The following is a 20029-nucleotide window of genomic DNA, read 5'->3' as shown; positions in this document are numbered from 1 at the left end:
TACATTTATTTAGCTTGCAAAGATAGAACTTTTAAATTACAAGTTTAAACAGGATTTTCTTTAGTAATGTCACTGTGAATAAAACACGCACCGCAGATTTATTCCTGGAATAAATCTTTAAAATTCTTTCAATCCGATTTATAAAAAAACAAAAACAAATATCAGTACAACTGTTAAGTGGGGAAAAAAACTAAAATCTGTGAGTTTTTCCTCACTGTGACTTTGACAGAACAGTAAATCCAAAGGATATGCATTAAAGTCCAGGTTTCTGTTGTTGTTCTTCTTCTAAACGTTTGGTCAAGTTTGAAATTAAAGTTGCTCGGTGGATAAATATAAAGAAAATAAATACTTTTTTGCTGCAATGTTGAAGTGGCCTTGGACAATCTGTACCTCTACAGTAAAGTTTTATATTTCTTTGTTCACCACTTATGCTATGTGCTCAAACAGCAGCTGCTGTCTGTGGACTTTTCTTTTAGTTTCCAGTGTTTTTTAGGGTTGAAAAAGGTCAAGGTTGTTACAAATAAAAAACATATATGCAGCTTACATTTACAGAAATTAATAGTTTACAAATGTAAAGGTTTGTTTCCTTTTTCCTTTTTTCAGCCTGACTTTTGGCAAGTAAAATGCATATTTTATTCCAAAGTGAAAGAGTTGCTGTAGATTCATCATCCCATGTACATGTTTATATACACATGAAACCTAGTTATTGAATGGATGTATCAGTTTAAGACAGGCAATCTTTGCAATTCTGAGCAAATTGTTTATTTAAGTTTCTGTGTAAGTTAGGCCTTGGACTCCTTGTGCCAATTATGTCCATACGGTCCTCAGATTTTTCTGCTCTGACGTGCTTGACAGATGAATATTCTTATTTCGTGATTGTCTGCAGAGCTCTAAACTTCCAGCAAATACTCGATCTGTTTCCGACAAAGTCCTCTAATTACCCAGCTAGAAGTGACAATAATAACTCAGTTGATTTATGCAGATCCAAATTTCATCTTTTATCCCATTTTCTTTGTTCGGTTTTCTTTCTGGCATGTTTCTACGAGCCAGCTGAGCTCACTGGATGCAGTATTTGCAGCCTGGTGCTCTTGTGCCGTCTGCTGAAGTTGACTCATGTTGAGACTTCTGCCGTCAATAACAACTTACACTCTGAAGAGTGTTGCTATTGTTGTGTAGTAGCTCTAATTTCACTTATTTGGGGGGAAAAAGGGATTTTTGAACAGAAAATTTAAAATTGAACCGAAGATTTAAAAGTTTCTCTTTTAAATCTTCTTTTGAATAAAAATGTACCCTTTTCTCATTTTCAGCCCCCATTTAACAGCCATTTTCTCCAGTCTCTTCTCATTTGATGAGTGTCTTGCTTTTAATCCCTTTCATGAAAATTCTGGGCCCCAGCCATGAGAACCGAACCTTCACCATGACAACCACAATTTTAGGCATGTCCCAACAACTTCTCCACTCTGCATGTTTGTGTGTTGGAGTGTGTCTCGCCCAGCTGGTGAACACATGGAATGCTCACAATGCAGCAGATGATAACAAAGTGGAACCCAATGTCTGCGCTCCTCTCCACCCACCTACGTTTATCCCTTCACCTCTGATCCGCTTCTCTCAGCTATTTCGCCACTTTTTTTCTTTCAATTAAACCCCGCTCTCTTTGTTTATCTTCTCCGCTCCTTAAATCAAGACAGACTTCTATCACTTTGCTTTGTTCTCCCTGATTAGAGGCCTTCAAAGATGGGAATCTGACTTTGTTTCCTTAGCGCGACACACCACACGCACCCTGTGGCCCAGTATTTGTGTGAAGTGGGGGCTGAGAGAGCGGCCGTTGCCACATTTTTCACATTTTTTCTCCAGGCCCTAAAGGTCTTTTTCTGTCCCAATGCAGACAGACTGCGTCTAAGAAGAACAGGCCGTCATGCAGGAGGAATGCAACCTCCTCAATGTCAGAGTAGCCTACTTTTATCAGGGCCCTACTTGCAAGCTAATTGGTTAATTTAGAGTTTGCTTTTTTTTTCTCACAATTTTTAACAGATAAATTGATAAATTGCAGGATAATATCAGATTGGGACTGATATCAACCTGACTTTAATGTTGTGGACCTTGAAAGTTGTGTGCATAAGTGTTTAAACCTAGATTTAAACCTAGAACAGAGTGCAGAATTTTTGTTTGAGAACAAGAGTTACTGATTCATGAGGTCACTTTTTTTTTTTTTTATTGTAATTTCCGTTTTGGCATTATCTACATTTAAAAGATAATGGCTTGATAAATATTATTTTATCATCTATGTGCTTAAGATTAGCTTTATTAAATTTTAGCCTGGTAAACACCAGATGGTGGTTGTTATGTTTTGATGTCGGAACACTGACACCCTTCTTTCACCTGGAGACTCGATGATCCTGAAAAGCACATGAGTGTGCTTATATACCTTCCTTTAATATCTGTCACATGATGATCAGATCCTCTCATGCTGCTGTGAGGTGTAATGATGAAACCTTCATCACTGTCAAAGACTTGTAGTAGCTTGGAGTTAGGAGTTTCTACTTTGTGTTTTCCTGAAGTAAACCAAAATAGAAATGAATGCATCTCTTAGATGATGTGGAACTACAAGTGGCCTCTTCATGAGTTTTGGGCTTTCTAGCATGACAAAAAACTAGAAAAGTCCTTTTAAACATTATTTTTTAACTCTCACTTTGTCGGAAATTAGTTAAAGGCATTACCAGATGCCAGATGCACAAGACTCCAATATATGAGTGTATTTTGGTGACTTGTATTACAGCCGCGCTTTATTTTTAGGCAGTGATTCATACTTTTACTAATAAACTGAGATCAGTGGTGTGCATCTGCTCTGGAATATGTGATGATGTCATGAAAGTTAACGTAATCCCTACCTAAACGCTCTCTAAGCCCCCTCCTTCTCTTCTTCTTTCATCTTGTCCATCCTCCTCCTCTCTGCTGATCCATGCTGTGCTCCTTGTCCCTCAATTTCCGCGTCTCTTCCTGTCTAATCTCTTACCCAGACTCCTCCAGACTGTCCTCTCGCTTGATATTCTGTCCTTCAGCACTCGACTTTGGCCGTCTTCGCGTCCTCTTCTCTTCCTCTCTTCCTGCCATCAGCTCCCCCGGCCCCCGTCTTTCCGTCTGTCTGTCCCCGTTAATCGAAAACAGGCGGTCAGACGCTGACAGGATGTGAGGTCAGACGGGGATAGGAAGTAAGGGCGCGTAGGCAGCACGGAAAAACAGAAGGGAGAAGGACACGAGGGACAGAGAGCACAGAGGGGCACGTGGAGTAAGACCAGGAGGAGGTCCGGTTTCTGTGTCAGCCGTCAGCCTCGGCCCTTTGCGGTTGATGTCGATGTTGAACGCTTTAGCAGCTGGAATCAACAACCACAGCGAGTCCAAACAGTGAGCTGTGAGAGAACGCAACAGAATCATGGTTTATTATTAGTCTCCAGAAATATTTGCGTCTCCTTCCTCTGTCACTAGCAGCGCCTGTGGGTTGGCCAGCTTAGACTCATCTTTCTGAATATTAGTGTTTTGTCTACAGTTGTTATGACCACAGCTGTTCACACAAGAAAGTCATTCACGAAGTCAGAACAATTCCATCCTTAAAACTGAAAGTCGTCCCCACAAAAGCAAAACGGAATCTGGGAAACAAAACGCAAATTGCTGTAACAAAGGCTTAGTCGTTATGAAGAATGTCTTTCATGCTTTGATAGTTATTCATACAAATATAAATGTAAAACAATAATTTAAACCTGGGATAAATTCAGCTGTTTTGTGAGAGTCGTAATAGTTTGTTAAAGAACATTTATTAATTGGTGGTCAAACAGCATCCTAAAAACCTAAGGAACATGTCAGACAGATTCAAAGGGAGAACAGAAGTGGAAATGTGGGTTTAGACTTTCATGTAATGCAACTCTCAAGCCCTGAACGTCTCCCTGAGCACTGTTTAATCCATTGTTCCAAAATGGTAAAGAATTTGGCGTAACCACAAGGCTAAGTACTTAGCCATCAATTTAAACTGACAGTTCAAGCAAGGAGAACAGCTATAAGATTCCCTTTGTGACTTTCACGTGAGCAAATCTGTTGACAGGACAACATTATTTGTAATGCGATCCCCATATCCAGCCTTTCTGAAAAGTAGGAAGACAGTCATTGCTATGAGGTCTCATGTCACTGTGCTACAAAGCATTTAGGGAACACATGGAACATGTGTAAGAAGGTGCTCTATATAAACCTCCTTTATAATGTGCTACATGTTAGGAAAACTAACACTGCACATCATTTGGTTTACATCTTTCCTGGCGAAGGCAGGGGTGATGATTTTCTTTTGCAGCACCATAGAAGCTGATAGGTGTTGATTGGACATGTAGAGCCAAATACGGGGCAAGTTTTGGAAGACAACCCTGTCGAAGGCTGCATAAGACATTAAAGCAAGACAATGAACCTCAGCATACATCCTGAGTGGCCTAGTCAAAGTCTAGATCTAAAGGCAACAAAAAAATCTATGACAAGACTTGGAAAATTTATATTTACAGATGCTCTTTATGCAGTCTGACTTAGCTTAAGTTATCTTGCAAAGAAAAATGAAAAAAAAAAATTTCTACATTGAAGGTTCTACAGATGACTGAGTCAGGGCGAACACAAATACACTCCACACATTTCGGTATTTTTGCTGCTGAAAGTGCTGAAACCAAAATTGTCCTTTTGATTTCACTCCACGATTATAACCAGCTTTGAAAAGCTCTGCATAAAACCGGAGACATTTTACTATTCTTTGATAAACCAGGCCAGACCAGGCCATTGCTGGGGTTTAGAGTTGGCCGTTTTTATTTCACAAAAGACAAAAAATTGTGATTAATTCAAGTGGAGGAATGAGGACTGAAGCCCTGATTTAAAAACAGATCACTAATGAACCAGTTTGACACGCACTGATGCAGATTTTGCACTCCACCTGTTGAACTCGTCTTGTGCTGCCAGACTCAACACACACATCCGCACATGGCGGCTTAATTACACTCCTCCCGTTTGCCCATCACCGTTCATCTGTAACCTGATACCTTCACACCCCCTGCCCCCCCCCCCCCCCCCCCCACACACACACACACGCATACCCGCACACCCCGTCTCTCTTATGCTCTTGTTTTTAATTCCAACACACATAGGGAGGTCAAGTTGAGGTTGTAATTCCATGACATCATTGTTGCCATGAGTCATAAGTGAACCCCCAGGCAAAGTGAGGCTCTCACCCCTCTGTCAGAGTAGCTTGAACGCACGCACTCATACACTCTCTTTGTCATCACTTGCACTGAGTATGCAGTAATCATAAATTCAGTTTACATGCATTAGAACATCATAAAAATGCTCATGTGGAGTATCGTACCACCAATGTTTTCTTTTTTATTTAAAGAAGGAAGCTGCACTGAGTGAAACTTTAGGTGACATTTGACAGTAAAACGTTTTTCACAGTCAAGTCCTTGACAGGGAGAACCTCAGGAAGTTTTGTTGCAACTAAGAAGTAAAAAATTTTCACCCCGCCACCTCCATGCTTTCACGTTACTCGGTAGCTTCTAACAGTAACTTTGTTGTCATCTTCTCTTTGACCAATTCTTTTAGATGTTAAACATCAGGGCAATTTTTGGTAATACTCCCATCTGGACTTTTAAGAGGCAATTGCAAGCTCTCGTTTCTTTAGTCTAGTCTGTAAGATTTGCTGTTGCGCTTTAGATCATTGTCCTGTCCAAGGTTCAGCAGTCTGACAAATATGGCGTCAGATTTGACTGTAAAACTCTTTGGCATACATGAGGCCCCCACATTCTCACTCCGTACTTAACTCCTCGGAGGTCCGTACCTACCCAAACAAGCCGACGTCCGACAGTATTTTAAATGACATATGGTGTATTGATGAACTATAAATTGCTAGAAAGGAACCTCGCTACGCGTCTAAGATTTACGAGAGGTATAAATTGTCTCTCAGTGAATACTTGTGCTTTCTATTGCTTTTAACCCACAAGTGAGTGTTTCACGCAAAAAAATCAGAGAAAGTTGTTCATGACCACCAACGCTAGACTCTTCTTAGATTGTGCTCCAGTCGCTTCAGGAATAAATGTAGATATAATGATTTCCCACAGAAAACCATACTAACTCTAAACATTTTTCTTTTTCCAGAAGCTTTAGTTCTATTGAGTCACTCATGAACAGCCTGTGTGTTTCTGAATGATCAGATGGAGAAAGCAGGTCTCCTCTGGTTGGAAAACCTCCTCTTCAGGGATCACACAGGGGAAAGACTTCCATGTGTGTGTGCACACACACACACACACACATGCTTGTACTGGTCCTCAAAACAACCAGGGGCTTTCTGTAAATCACTTTTACACATGTCTCTTTGGACCCGCACTTTGATATACTTGCCCCTGACTCACTCTGGGGCAATCTACCACCCAAGTCTAAAATCATAAAAGTAGAGTGACAGTTCAAAACCGCCCACTTTTATAGCAGTCTGTAATGCATTCAATTTTTTAACTTTTTTTAAAACTGACCGTAATTAAGAAATCAAAACGGGGAGAATTGATGGCTGTGTTAACATGGACAGTGACTGATGAGGATGTGAGTAGGCAAGCCTAAAAACGGCATTCAGTCATACCAGCTACATACAAATAAACATGTAACCATGCTACCGAGTGGGCTGTTAAATAAATCTTAACTCAACAGTTCTACTGATTCTACTTTAACATCACAAATACTTTCAATCACTTGTACTGTTGTTACCCAGTCATCAACACGGTTAAGAAAAAACCTCAACTGAGTTGGATTTTTTGGTCTGGTTCATTACTCGGGTGACTCAACAGGTATGAGAGACAGGAAATACATTAAAGAAAGACTGTATAAAGCATAAAATGTCAGTGCACATTTAAATAAGATTTTAACCATCATTTGCTTGCTTGCCAAAAATATGCAATTAAAGATCCTGTCTTGAGAGTTTTCCAGATAATTTAGTCATTTTAGAATAGTTGACAGTTTCTATTTACAGAAGAGTTATTTTCTTTCTTTCTTTCTTTCTTTCTTTCTTTCTTTCTTTCTTTTTACCAAAAAGCACCTAACTGACACTGTTTCTTGTGGCGAGTCATGCCAGTGTGCGGTCCTTCACAGAATCCCAGAATTAATTGGAGTCAGCATGCCGAACTAATGCGAGGTGAAGAGTCACAGTCAAATTGTTCTGAAGTTGATTTGAGGAAAATGCATCTTGAACTCATTCTTCCCTCTAAATAGTGCTGTCGCGTCTCTGAGGAGTGACAATTCTATCTTTTATTAGCAGGCAAAAATGATGGCGATAAGAATTGTAAGTTCAGATTGAGAATGTTCTCAAACCCCAAATTCTGACAGTTTAATGGGGATTGTTACTTTTACAGCTTACACAATTTTTTAAGATATAGCTACAAAAAACACACAACATATTGAAATATATAACTGAATTCAATTATCTTGTGCTATTAGCGGTATAACAGCACTTCTCTATATCAGTGACGTAGTTGAGTTGCTTGTTTTTAAAGGGTTTTATTCTTCTAGCGGTATCTGTGCTTATAGGAATCTATCCCTATGCAGACACAGATATATTGCCAAAGAAGCTGGGATACATTTTTGAAAAATGTTATTGTCACTTTTATTTTCATTGCAATTAAACAACCCAAACTATCATGATATCCATGGCCATATTGCAGATTCTCATAAATGAATCACTCAGGATGAATGTCGGTGCCAGGTGTGTAAGGGGTCAGTGAGGCTCTGCATTCGATGAACCGGGAATTGTTTTGGGAATACTGTGTGTTTTCTCAGGGAATAACTCCTCTGATTACTCTGCTTGTAGGTTTTCATAGTTATTACAGCTAAATACATAATACGGTAACAGAATAATCACACTTGATGTATTTACAATCCTGTAAACCTTAAGCTGAAAGAATTGTGCTGACGTCACGTGTTGTGTAATTACTCTCATGTTTAGGAAGAATTGATTAAAAATGGTGCGTAATAATGATTGGGAATAGTGCTTTGTGAGAAGAAATTACTTTGAAATGATGTTTCCATGTACAGAGAAGATTAGTCTCTGCAGAATATTAGTCATGAGGATGATTTTTTTTTTTTTTTGCTGATCCCCATTTTGTTTGTGCTGGGCCGGTAACTGCTGACTAATGCTTCTGACAGTTTAATGGGGATTGCAAAAATGGAAACTTGGACAAGTTAGTTTTTCGAGAGCTGTGTACATCACAACTTGTAGAAATTAAATATGAGCAGGCTGAGGAAAACAACATGTTGCATCACACACCATATGTCAACAGACATTCCAAGGAATTTGGGTCTGTTTTTACTCTATTTTAGGCACCTCCTTTGGGTTGCACTGATTGCGTTCGTAGTTTTAGTTTTAGACCAGCAGTGTTTAGATGTACAATGCTTTTCAAAATGTTTTACCCTACAACTACCATTGTATAGGGATTTTACGTTATTGAACAATAAAGTAGAAAAAGGAACATGATACAATACACGTGTTTAACATTTTTGCAACCCACTTTACTCTCATTCAAGTGCAAGAAACTGCAACATTAAAAATCTACCAAGGCATGATTGAATGAATCTGACAGAAAGGGCAAGCGGCGCATTAATCCAAGAAGAAGAAAGCTATTTCTAAAAGTAGGATGTAAGGAACCGTGTTTTCATTTTGGCAGTTGCAAAGCGAACACTGTACATCGACCTGAACACACCATCGTCACTACGAAATATGGTGGTGTCAGCATCATACTGTGGGATTGTTTTCTTCAATATTTAGCCATATTGAGCCAAAACTCAATCTCAATATGGCTCTTGAGTTTTGAGCCATGTTACAAAATATATATATATATATATTCTATGTCTGGATGTGCAAAGCCGGTGGAGAGAGAAATACCATAGCACTTGCAGCAAAAGGTGATTCTGCCAATTGTGTTTGTGAAAAGTTTTGAAAACCATTCCCAATCCTCCCTTTATGAATTTATTTACTCATATAAGATATATTGAAGTCTGTGGTTGTCATTTGTAATGTGAGGAAAGAGTTTAAGCGTTGTGAACACCTTTGCGAAAGACTCTTAACATCAACAGCTTGTGGTAAATGCAAAATCATTTCTACGTCAGATAACAAGCCCTGTTTGAATTGGCTTTAAAACATGTTTGTTGTTCTTTATTTGTGATTTTTTTTTAAAAAATAAGAAATTTAAAAAATATAGAGGCTTTTTTGCCAGATGTAGTTCCTAATAAACCTTTGGCAATATCTTTGCAATTTAGTTATATTGACTCCACTTCATGAAGTGCTTAGCGCAGCATGTTTATGGTAATTACTCTGTTTTTCTTCTGTCTGTCTCCTCAGATCATGATTCAGAGGGGAAACGTGTTCAAGACATGCTGTCTACAATCGACAAACCACAGGTTGGCAGGAATAAGGCTTTAAAATCCTGCACACTTTTGCACACGGAAGCAGACATGTAACCACATTCATCAATCACCTCCTTGTCTGATGCAGTAATGTCTTTTCAGTGTGTGCATCTCTTCACTGGGATGCATATGAAAACTAAACGCTATACTGACAATATTAGCAGGGGTGACTTGTAGCAGTTTCTGCCACAGCAAGTCAAAATATGAGCTGTTCTAACCGTGGCCACACGAGGGCAGCACCTTCCCATCCAGTTTCTATTGCAGCTTTATCGGCTCAAAAGAGACTGAAGACTGTGAAGTGTCTGGTTTTTGGATGCCTCAGGGGAATTTCAGATGAGTGAGCCTACGTTGTGCAGGCACAGTTTGGGATAGAAAATAAACTGCTTTGAGAGTTTGAGCAGCAGGCTGTGCAACTGGGTCATTTAACATCATCAGTATTATAAACCAGGAGGATGTATTTATGACCTACTGTGAAATGTAGTAAAAATGGTAATGGAGTTAACTGAGAAAGATTTGGGATTAAGATGCTGTTGACTCCCCTGTTTAGCCTCAGATGCTTCCTGCAGCACATCATTCTCAGACTGTGAGTTTAGAAGAGAAGTAAACAGGATTTTCTATTAAACTCTAGCAGTTTAGTTTATTTTCCCCTCACAATCACTTCTAGTTCAGATACCGATTTGACAATACTTACTTGTTTTTTTAATTTAATCTTTGCTTTACTAGCGTACAATATGACCATTGACACATACACACTGGGACATGTTGCTGACTTGAATGAAAGCTGAATTGGGTTATATTGACAAGTCAGTCTACAGGAGGGACCATTACAGAGTGGAAAAAGACTCAAAAGCGAGCTACTTTCAGTGAAGCTGAGGCTAAAAAAAGCAGTGAGAGAGGAAATCTACAAAAAACAAATCCCAGGTCATACTTACAGAATTAGGGTGTTTTAGCTGAGCAGCTTTGAAAATGTATTTCAGATATGCTAAAATATATCACTGCGGGGTTTTTTGTGCTACGAATGTTTAACAAACGTGATATTGTTTTGCGAAGGTGTCTAACATCCAGGCGCGGGCTGCTCGGCTGTCCTGGGGCCTGCCAGGTGGGCTGGTGAACAGGCACAGTAACGGGATGCCTGTCTCCTGCTCCTACGAGGTTTCTCTCTCAGACAAGGGAAAGGACGGAAAATATCGCCTTATATACAGGTAGCTAACTAACCTAATGCTAAAGCGATCCAGGATATGTGCTTCTTACACGGCATGCCTATGGTATTGATGTGACTTTTCTTATTTGTGAAAATTTCAGTGGTGAAGAGTTGGAATATCATCTGAAAGATCTAAGGCCAGCGACAGACTACCACGTACGGTAAGGACTCCAGCTTTGCGTCAAGATAGTCGGCTGTATGTCACAGTTGACTGTTGTTCTAAGCCTTGTTGTTTTTAGGGTTTCAGCATTGTACAACTCGGTTCGAGGCTCGTGTTCAGAGGCCGGCTCGTTTACCACACACTGCAGCGTCCCTGATGTCCCGTTGCCCCCGAAATTCTCTCACCGCACAAAGACGAGCCTCAGTCTACAGTGGAAGGTACAGCAGGATGTCATGTATGCTAACATAGGAGCTTGTGTACTCTTTCACTTTTACAGAAACACAATTTCAAATGTATCTTCCTCAGATTTCAGTTGTTGCACCAACACAAAGAAGTCCATACATATGAAGTGGTATGAAAATGAAATATGGTTCCAAGAAATCCATCCATGTTTGCAGTTTTCCCTGCATTGATTGTGACCAGCAGCTGTTGTGTCATGTCACCTGAGCCGCCTGGCTGCTTTCCTGATTAGCTCTTTTCTTGACCAGCTTGTCAGTCTAGGTGGACAGCGGAAGAGTTTTGTTGGTTGCATTAGATTGTATTTTGTGGTTTGAGAATCAAGTGAGAGGAATGGACAATGTAGGCTAGTGTGTGCTGTTCTGTCATAAACCCAGATAAAATATGTCAGAGTGGTATAAAGACATTTTACAAGACACTGTATTTTACTGGTCTGCATAACTTTAGAAAACCAAAAATTGTAATTACAGACTTTAAAAGTGAACAATGTTTAAAAGAAGAGTTGCCCCTAATATGCAACAACAAATTCTGCCACAATTTGAGAGACAAGAAGCTAAAAGAAGAGAACAGTAAGAAGGGAAGGACTTGAAGAACTGGAAGAAGGATGTATGCCAGAAAAGATAGAAAGGTGGGAGAAAGGAAGGACACAAGGACTGAGAGACAAAAGGAAGAATACAAGGAAGGAAGGAAAAATGAAAGGAGGAAAGGAAATAAGGAGAAGGAAGGGAGACAACTTTTAAACAACAGGAAAAAGGGTTGCATTAGATTGTATTTAGTGGTTTGAGAATCAAGTGAGAGGAATGGACAATGTAGGCTAATGTGTGCTGTTCTGTCATAAACCCAGATAAAATATGTCAGAGTGGTATAAAGACATTTTACAAGACACTATTTTACTGGTCTGCATAACTTTAGAAAACCAAAAATTGTAATTGCAGACTTTATTCTTTTTCCTGATGTTTAAAAGTTGTCTCCCTTCCTTCTCCTTATTTCCTTCCCTCCTTTCATTTTTCCTTCCTTCCTTGTATTCTTCCTTTTGTCTCTCAGTCCTTGTGTCCTTCTTTTCTCCCACCTTTCTATCTTTTCTGGCATACATCCTTCTTCCAGTTCTTCAAGTCCTTCCCTTCTTACTGTTCTCTTTTAGCTTCTTGTCTCAAATTGTGGCAGAATTTGTTGTTGCATATTAGGGGTAACTCTTCTTTTAAACGTTGTTCACTTTTAAAACTCTTCTTAACGTATTTTTATTCCTGGGCCTTTAACACGCTTTGAGACTTTTGCTCTTATTTCAGTTTTATTGATTTTATAGTTGTTGTTTTTTTTGTCCTTTCCATATTTTGAATGTTCACTGATTTTACCTGTACAGCAGTTTGTCACAGCTCTTGTTGTAGTAATTGGTAGTTTATGTCATTCCTTATTTCCTTCCTTTCGTCCATAAATATGTTGTTTCATACAATTCTTTCATTTTTAGAGGACAAATGTGTAGGAACCCTGAGTAAACCCGTCTATTCTCATCCAGACCGACAACACAGTAAAAAAGAAACGGTTTACAGTAATGGCACCTTTTCTTTGCTTCTAATTGTTTATGTACCAACTAGATTTCATTAGCCCCCATAGCCATTAATCATTAATATCTGCCTTCACCTGCGTATTCACTGACCTCCCCCCATGCCGAGGTAGTTTTTACGCCCCTCTCCTTGCCACTGATAAACAGTGCCATCAATCACCCAGACAGGATATAAGGTCAATCACAAAACCACGGCAGGTATCCTATGAGCCTCATTGTCAGGGTCTTTCATCCTGGGATAAGCTCTCAATCTCTCTTTTCTCCTGTTTCGTCTCTTTGTCATCCACAGCCTCCAGGCGACAACGGATCCAAAATCACAAACTACCTGCTCGAGTGGGATGAGGTTGGTCTGTCCTTACTTTTTACCATTAAAAACAAAAGAATTGAATTTATATATATATATATATAAGAACACATTTATTGTAAGAGTATCGAAGGTTTCGGAATTACAGCATCAGGACTGTAGAGTCGGTATTCGATCAATACTCTACTGTATGTGTCGTCCTGTGTTTTGTCTTTGTCTTTACAGTTAATTTTTTATTGTTTTTCTTTTTTTTAATTATTATTTTGTATGTGATCATTTTTGTCCTCTGCAGGGAAAGAAGAACAGTGTTTTCAGAGACTGTTACTTTGGGAACCAGCGACACTGTAAGCTGACACGGCTGCAGCCAGCCTGTGGCTACACATTCAGATTGGCTGCAAATAACGACATCGGCACAAGGTACTGCATCCCGTCACTCAATATAAAGGTCATCCTCATACCGTAAATACCCTGGGAATCAAATTAAAGTTCATGAACATATACAATCAATGTATTATTGAAGACCAGGTATCTTCACCTGCATTCTGCATTTTCTTTCGCTTCAGGGTTAAAAAATCCCCATTTCTGTATCTCTTTCCGTTGGCACCGGTGGTGTCATTTGCTTTGGCTTTTTAAGTTAAAAAATAAAACAGAGATATGTTTCTTGTTTCGTGTGTGCAGTGGCTTCAGTACAGAGGTGGTGTTGTATACCACGGGCACTCAGCCCCCTCTGCCCCTCGCGCCACGGCTGGTCAGGGCGGGGGTCTCTTGGGTGAACCTGGAGTGGGTGCGTCCCGAGGGCAGCCCCACCGAGGAGCAGCTCAAATACACACTCGAGATCCAGGAGGACAACAGCGTGAGTGGCAAAAGCAAAAACATTGGAATGAAAACCTCAATCTTTTTATAGCAAACAGAAAAGCTGTTTACGTTTTCATCTTTTTGTGTTAAATTGTTCCAAGTCTTGTCTGCTTCTTTGTACGTGTTACATTCTATTATGCCCCTCAAATCTCTCTGGGGTAGAGAAAAAGTAAGATTTTTTAGAAAACTATCCATTTTAAAAAGCTTTAACAAAAATATTAAAAACACACAAAGATCTCTTTACATTTTCAAACTTTATCAATCAAACTTTATATTTGTTGCGTTTATTGTGTGCCCTGCCAATATTACAAAAATGCAAAACCCGCACAGACAAATATTCTGTGTTTTTCCCACAGGGAACAGATTTTTATCCAAAGTACACTGGAGAAAACTTGACCTGTACTGTACAAGGCCTGAAGAGAAGTACACAGTATAAATTCAGGGTAAGTGAAAACGCAACAAAAATGTGTGCATGTGTCTGCATAAGTTCAAGTAATACTTGTGGACTGTTGATTTTTATGGGGTTTTTTGTTTCATTTCACCATCCAATTCTGGTAATGTTCAGTTGTTGGTGAGTAAAGAAGGGACTATTTATAGGATGTGTTCACAGAAGTAGTGTGTTTGTACAAATAGGCAACTTCCTCCACAAATGGATAAAGTGCTAAAATAACTTTAAAATGCTTTACTTATTTGCTAAAGTATTATATTTTAAAAGATGTTGACCCTTTTTTTACAGCGATTTTAGATGAACTGTTTTGAACCGTGATTCTGAATCTGAGGTACAAGTAAGAGGAGGCTGGGTTACTTTTACAGCTACTTATAAGAAATCTTGTAATAAATTATTGTAAAGTAAGTGGGAAATATGTAACTTGCAGATCTCACATGCAAAGTTTTTAAGTTTCAAGCAGGTGTTTCTTTGTTTGCAAGTATCCTTTAAAATCACTAAAAACAGAGCAAAAATGTATCATTAATAGTCTTACATTAACATAACATTGATGTCAATTACGATTGTATTTAAGCTTCTGACTGGGACTGCATAGCAATAATTCTGCCTCCTTATCTGATCAAATTTGTCATTTTTCCAATTAGAATAAAAAGATTTTCCAAACGAAAACTAACCCATCCAATTGTCGTTCACTCAACATCTGTCAATCCAAAACAGAGTGTGTCATTTTGCCGCTAGAAATTGCCTGACGTTTACGAAGGGGAAACAAGACAATTCAGCAGCTTTCTATCAAGTTCCCTAAAAGCCCTGATGAAAACTGTCCATAATGTGGTGACACTGTGAAACATAATGTACCAACGGTACGTCTCTGTAAGTGCGTTTGCATGTCCTTTATGGTGCAATCATCTCCAATAACACTCCCAAATGTGCTTTCATGTAGACGGGTAGATAAGGCTTCTGATGTTTGAGGACACAATGACACGTGGTCACGTGCAAAGAGGCAATTCAGGGCTCTTTTGCACGCATCCCCACAGTACTTTTCATCCTGTGTGAATGTGTGGGAATAAAAGAAATTGATTGTCAATTGGAAGGGCTGGTTCAAGGTAGTACAGTAAGGAGATAAAAGCCGAGAAGAGCAGGAAAAAGAAGCAGATTGTACTGGCAGCTATTTTTCAGAAGAGTTGCTTTCCCTTTTGATAAGATTCCTCCCTTCGTTTACCCCCTTGACTTGCTTTCTTTGTTCGCTGTCCTTATTTTCATTGTCTAATCGCTCGCTGCCAGGCTTCTCCCTCCTTGTTTTTAACTCTCCGTTCTCTCCATTGTGCTCTGTGCAGCTGATTGCGTCAAACGTGGAAGGAAAAAGCAGCCCCAGTGAAGTGTTGGTTTGCACCACCAATCCAGACAAGCCCGGCCCTCCGTCGACACCCCGGGTCACCGGAGTGACACCTTATGGCTTCAGCATCACATGGGGTAATTGCTGAACCTGTTTAAACATTCAAACACGTACTTGTACCGTTAGATGGGCATATTGATATATATGAACTGCATGGGTCCAATAGGAATTGCATTTATGCCAAAATGTATCCTAATTAATCATTTATTATTATTATTTTCTGTATAAGGAATAAGACAGTATAACTGTCTAAGAGCAGATGTGTGTCAGCGTTCCTGTTTTGTTGCAACAACTGGCAGTAGGGTTTTACATTAGCCAGCAGTATAATGTTTGTGTCTAACAATGTGGGAGTGAGTGGAAGCAGCAAAAAATCTCATTTTCAACATCAAAAGTTGCCATTTTCTTTCCAGAAACTCTTTATGTTGACAAGTTTGCTGGAGTTACGTGTGGTTGCATGAGCCAGGTTGTGTAGTCGTCCCTCAGACTTTATCTTGTTTTAAGGTACATCTGTTCAACATGTACCTTAAAAAAGACACAACAATCCTTTTTTTTTCATTAGACAGATCCTCACTGAAGTTCTAGATGGCATGTCATAGCTATAAAGGCTTTTTTGTGTCAAATATTCCATATGTGTTTTTTTTTTTTAAAAAAAGGTCAGAATTGTGAATTTGATTCATTCCTATTTTGAAATTTTAATTGCTTATGGTTTTTCTAATCTAAAATATAATTATATAGATGAACAGACATATGCTTCAAACAAAGCTATTTAGTGCGGGTTTCTATGTCTTCATGCCCTTTTGGTAAGTTTTTGTAGCCATTCTCATCTCTAATGTGTTTGTGGCTACAAAGAGGATAAATTATATTTCTCATGACATATCTTTACTTTTGTCTTGTATTGAATGCAATATGTACTATGATCCAGTGAATTCCATGATAACTAAAAACTATTTATTAATTGCTCTTACAGATCCACCCTTGGACAACGGGGGCTCAGAGGCCCTCACTTACCTCCTCGAGATTTCTGAAGGATGCTCCGAAGGTATGTGACACATAAGACAAACCACTGTTTATTTTTGATCATTTTCTAAATCTATGTATTTGGATGTATTATTCACTTTATAAAATTTAAATTTTTTATTCCACCCACAAATACCATCGGTGTACCGCACTGTTGACTGTTCAGCAGGAGTTCAGCAATCCTCTAGGTTAAGTCAGTCTGAACTTCAAGGAAATCAATAGAATATTATACATAAAGGTATTATTTCCATTTAAGTAGAATGTTGGATGAAAACTGTAAATTCATAAAATCAGAAAGAATTAAATGAGTTTTAAATAGAAGCAGATTTTGAGAATCCATTAATTAAATAATTAAGAGAAAACTGATCAGTAAACATGCGACTGCTACCTCCAGTTAATGTGAACAATTATATTTAATTAGGTCAGTTTACAGGAAAGATGTTACGTGTTTCAATACTTTATTTTTTTTAAAAAAAAGCTACCTTTCACAGGCATTTCACAGCAAGCACTTCCCATTAACAATTAAAAAATCGACACGAAAAAAGAAAACATCGTGTAGGCATAAGCAGGATAATGTGACGTTGGGACATTATCTGTGGTCTGACTACAAAGACGGGTACAAAACAGCAGGGGATTAATTGTGCGCAATCTTGCGCATGAATGTGACAAGTGTTGTAATTATGTGTTCTGCGCTGTGTGTGTTTGATGCTGAGCAGCGAGCCAGTGGGATGTGGCGTACAGCGGCCCTGCAACAGAATGCGTGTGTGAGCGGCTGACACCGGGAACCGTTTACCACCTACGTGTATGTAGCATCACCACGGGAGGACACAGCCCGGTAAGACACACACACACACACACACCCCACACACACACACACACACACACACACACACACACACACAGAGCACTTCACTGCAGTGACTGATCAACTTTGGATTGTTATGGTCACTACTAGATTCAAAACACAATTGAGGCCTAAATGCATAAAATCCAGGGCCCACATTGGCTAAAAATTAGCTTTTTTTAATTATTATTATTTTTTAGAATTATGCCAACATATTTACAAGCAATCCTTTCACATCACTGTCTTAGCAGTAAAATCGGATATTTTTCATATGATATTAATTTCTTCTTTTTTTCTTTGACAGTGCACTGTTTGTGTTCCGGTCCGTACATCAAGTGTCCCACCAGGACCCTGTCAGCCACCGCGGATCGTTGGGAAAGCCAAACACAAGGAGGTCCAGTTAGAATGGGGTGAGTCTAGACGGACACGTACGCAGCGTTTAGCTTTATTTACGCTTTTCACAAAAAGCCATGAAATTGCCTTCTGGCTGCCAAATGTGTTCTGCTGGCCAGCTCTAATATGAACTAAGTCAACCCCTTTTTAGCCTAATCGAGCTCCTATTTTGCTCATTAAATGCCTAACCCTCCCCTCATATCCAGACTAACTCTGGTAATGCTGGCCAATTATCGCAGATTAGTGCCGCTATCTGTTGGCAGCCAAAGAGGCTTGTAGCGTGCAGTGCTGAGGAAGTTCTTTCTTTAACCAGTCTGACACAGCTGGTCACATCTCTAATCAGTTCAGATGCAGGCAGTGCTGCCGCAATTACTGGTTGAGTTGAAGGTCAGAAATAATGCACCGAAGGGTATTCCCCTGGGGCCTGATCATTGGCCGCTTTCATCCCTGTGCAAGCAAACTGAAGCAGATGGCGCCTGGAAAAAAAACTGCTGATCACTCAGCTACACCGATACAAGCAATCATAATCTTAAATGACCCAATGAGTGTTCAATTAAAACCCTGAACATGCCACAGTACGGTGCTTTACAGAAGTATTCCCGTCCCCTGAACTTAACAAATTTTCAGATCACTACCACAAATTTCTATTAAGTTAAGGGACGAGGATACATGGTCTACAAATGTTTGTTTGAAATACAAATTGTTCCTTTTACTTAAAAAAAAATCCAAAGCAATCACAATATTTTCTGGACTATAAATCTCTCCAGAATATAAGTCCCATCAGTCCAAAGAAGGCATAGATTTTTATCTTTCCAAACATTTTCTTTCTGTCCAGGCTATTTTGCAAAAAAAAGAAAATAAATTCAGCCATAATACATGTGCAGAGCTGGTTGACACCAAAACGTCTTGTACCTGTAGCTGCAGCTGAAGGTGAAAGGAATGACTGAATATAAATTATTGTATTGGAGGCTAAATACAAATCTGTGTAATACTTTTAAGATTTTCATTTGTATATAAAGCTTTTAAGCCATTTTCTTACTATTATTTCACTTCAAAGTTATGTACCATTTGTCATAAAATTCCAATAAGATACATTAAAGTTTGTGAAAGGGTTATAAATACTCTTGCAAGGCACAATATATGTACTTTCTTCAAGGATTACGTCATATTGATTCAATTTGATCATATTTAAAAATGCTTCTTTTGTCTCTGATTCGTCCTGTGATATGATTCTAGATTCCCCTGCCTGTGAGGGAGTGTGTGAAGAGTGTGTGTACAGCCTGGAGATGAGTGAGGGAGAAGCAAAGCCAGCAGAAGTGTACCATGGCTCAGAGCTGCAGTGCACGGTTGCTAGTTTGCTTCCTGGTGCGACGTACAGCTTCCGGCTAAGGGCAACCAACGAGGCCGGGGTGAGAAATTCACTTGCTTATTGCTTATGTTAGCAGCAACATAAGCAATAATATAGTAGTACACATTACATTTCTATGAAACAGGGACCTCCAAGGCAGTTTCATGTATGATTTTTATGCATTTTATGGCTCTCTTTATTATCTCCACTTAGTCTATTCAGCACACTGGATCAATTATAGCTTATGAAATAATAAGGAAACATGCCAGAGAAGCAGGGTTTCATGTAATTAGGTCCTACTCTCCTACCCAGATTACCCAGTGTTGTTCTTAGAAACTTATCAGTTCCACAGGGCGACTTTAAGGCCTGATTGATCATCTATTGACTCAAAGGTTGAATTTGTTCTATTATCTGCAGCCTTTACAATCTTGCAAGCTATTTTTGTCTTCAGTCCAGCTAAATAACACTTGTTTAGAGTTGCATATGTTACATGACCTTTTGAAAAAAAAAAAAGAGTTATTTCTTTTCAACCTAATAACAAGAAAAATATGGCAAAATAACACTGGTACTTTTAGTATCATCCTGTTGTCAGTTATTTTATGAAAAAAGGAAAACAGCTAAAACCTGCATTTGTTATTATCTCTGTATTGAAACACATTAGTTGAGGTTTTAGCCAAAGTTATTAAGAGCTATTGCAGAAAGTTCAAATTGCAGGCCATTGGACAAGTACATCAAAACACATTAACAGATTTACAGATTTGAAGTGAACTGTGAGTCTTTTGTCAAACTTGTGTTACATCAGTTTTGAAAATGTT

General features: G+C 39.0%; 1 protein-coding gene across 2 annotated transcripts in view; it reads left to right on the top strand.

The window, feature by feature from the left end:
• The window catches only part of fndc3ba (fibronectin type III domain containing 3Ba), a 110524-nt gene that overhangs the window by 67578 nt on the left and 22917 nt on the right, over positions 1-20029 (top strand). For both annotated transcript variants that reach the window (XM_028000037.1, XM_028000038.1), the window contains 13 exons: positions 9392-9450; positions 10507-10658; positions 10759-10818; positions 10897-11035; positions 12905-12958; positions 13212-13336; positions 13598-13772; positions 14131-14217; positions 15554-15689; positions 16580-16651; positions 17346-17464; positions 17778-17883; positions 19103-19275. In XM_028000037.1, the coding sequence (XP_027855838.1) occupies positions 9392-9450; positions 10507-10658; positions 10759-10818; positions 10897-11035; positions 12905-12958; positions 13212-13336; positions 13598-13772; positions 14131-14217; positions 15554-15689; positions 16580-16651; positions 17346-17464; positions 17778-17883; positions 19103-19275 (1457 nt within the window). The remainder of the gene's footprint in view (positions 1-9391; positions 9451-10506; positions 10659-10758; positions 10819-10896; positions 11036-12904; positions 12959-13211; positions 13337-13597; positions 13773-14130; positions 14218-15553; positions 15690-16579; positions 16652-17345; positions 17465-17777; positions 17884-19102; positions 19276-20029) is intronic.

Source organism: Xiphophorus couchianus, chromosome 19 (assembly GCF_001444195.1).
Source record: "Xiphophorus couchianus chromosome 19, X_couchianus-1.0, whole genome shotgun sequence".
NCBI classification, from domain to species: domain Eukaryota; kingdom Metazoa; phylum Chordata; class Actinopteri; order Cyprinodontiformes; family Poeciliidae; genus Xiphophorus; species Xiphophorus couchianus.
Note: the sequence above shows the minus strand (reverse complement) of the source record. Positions and strands in the feature narration are given on the sequence as shown.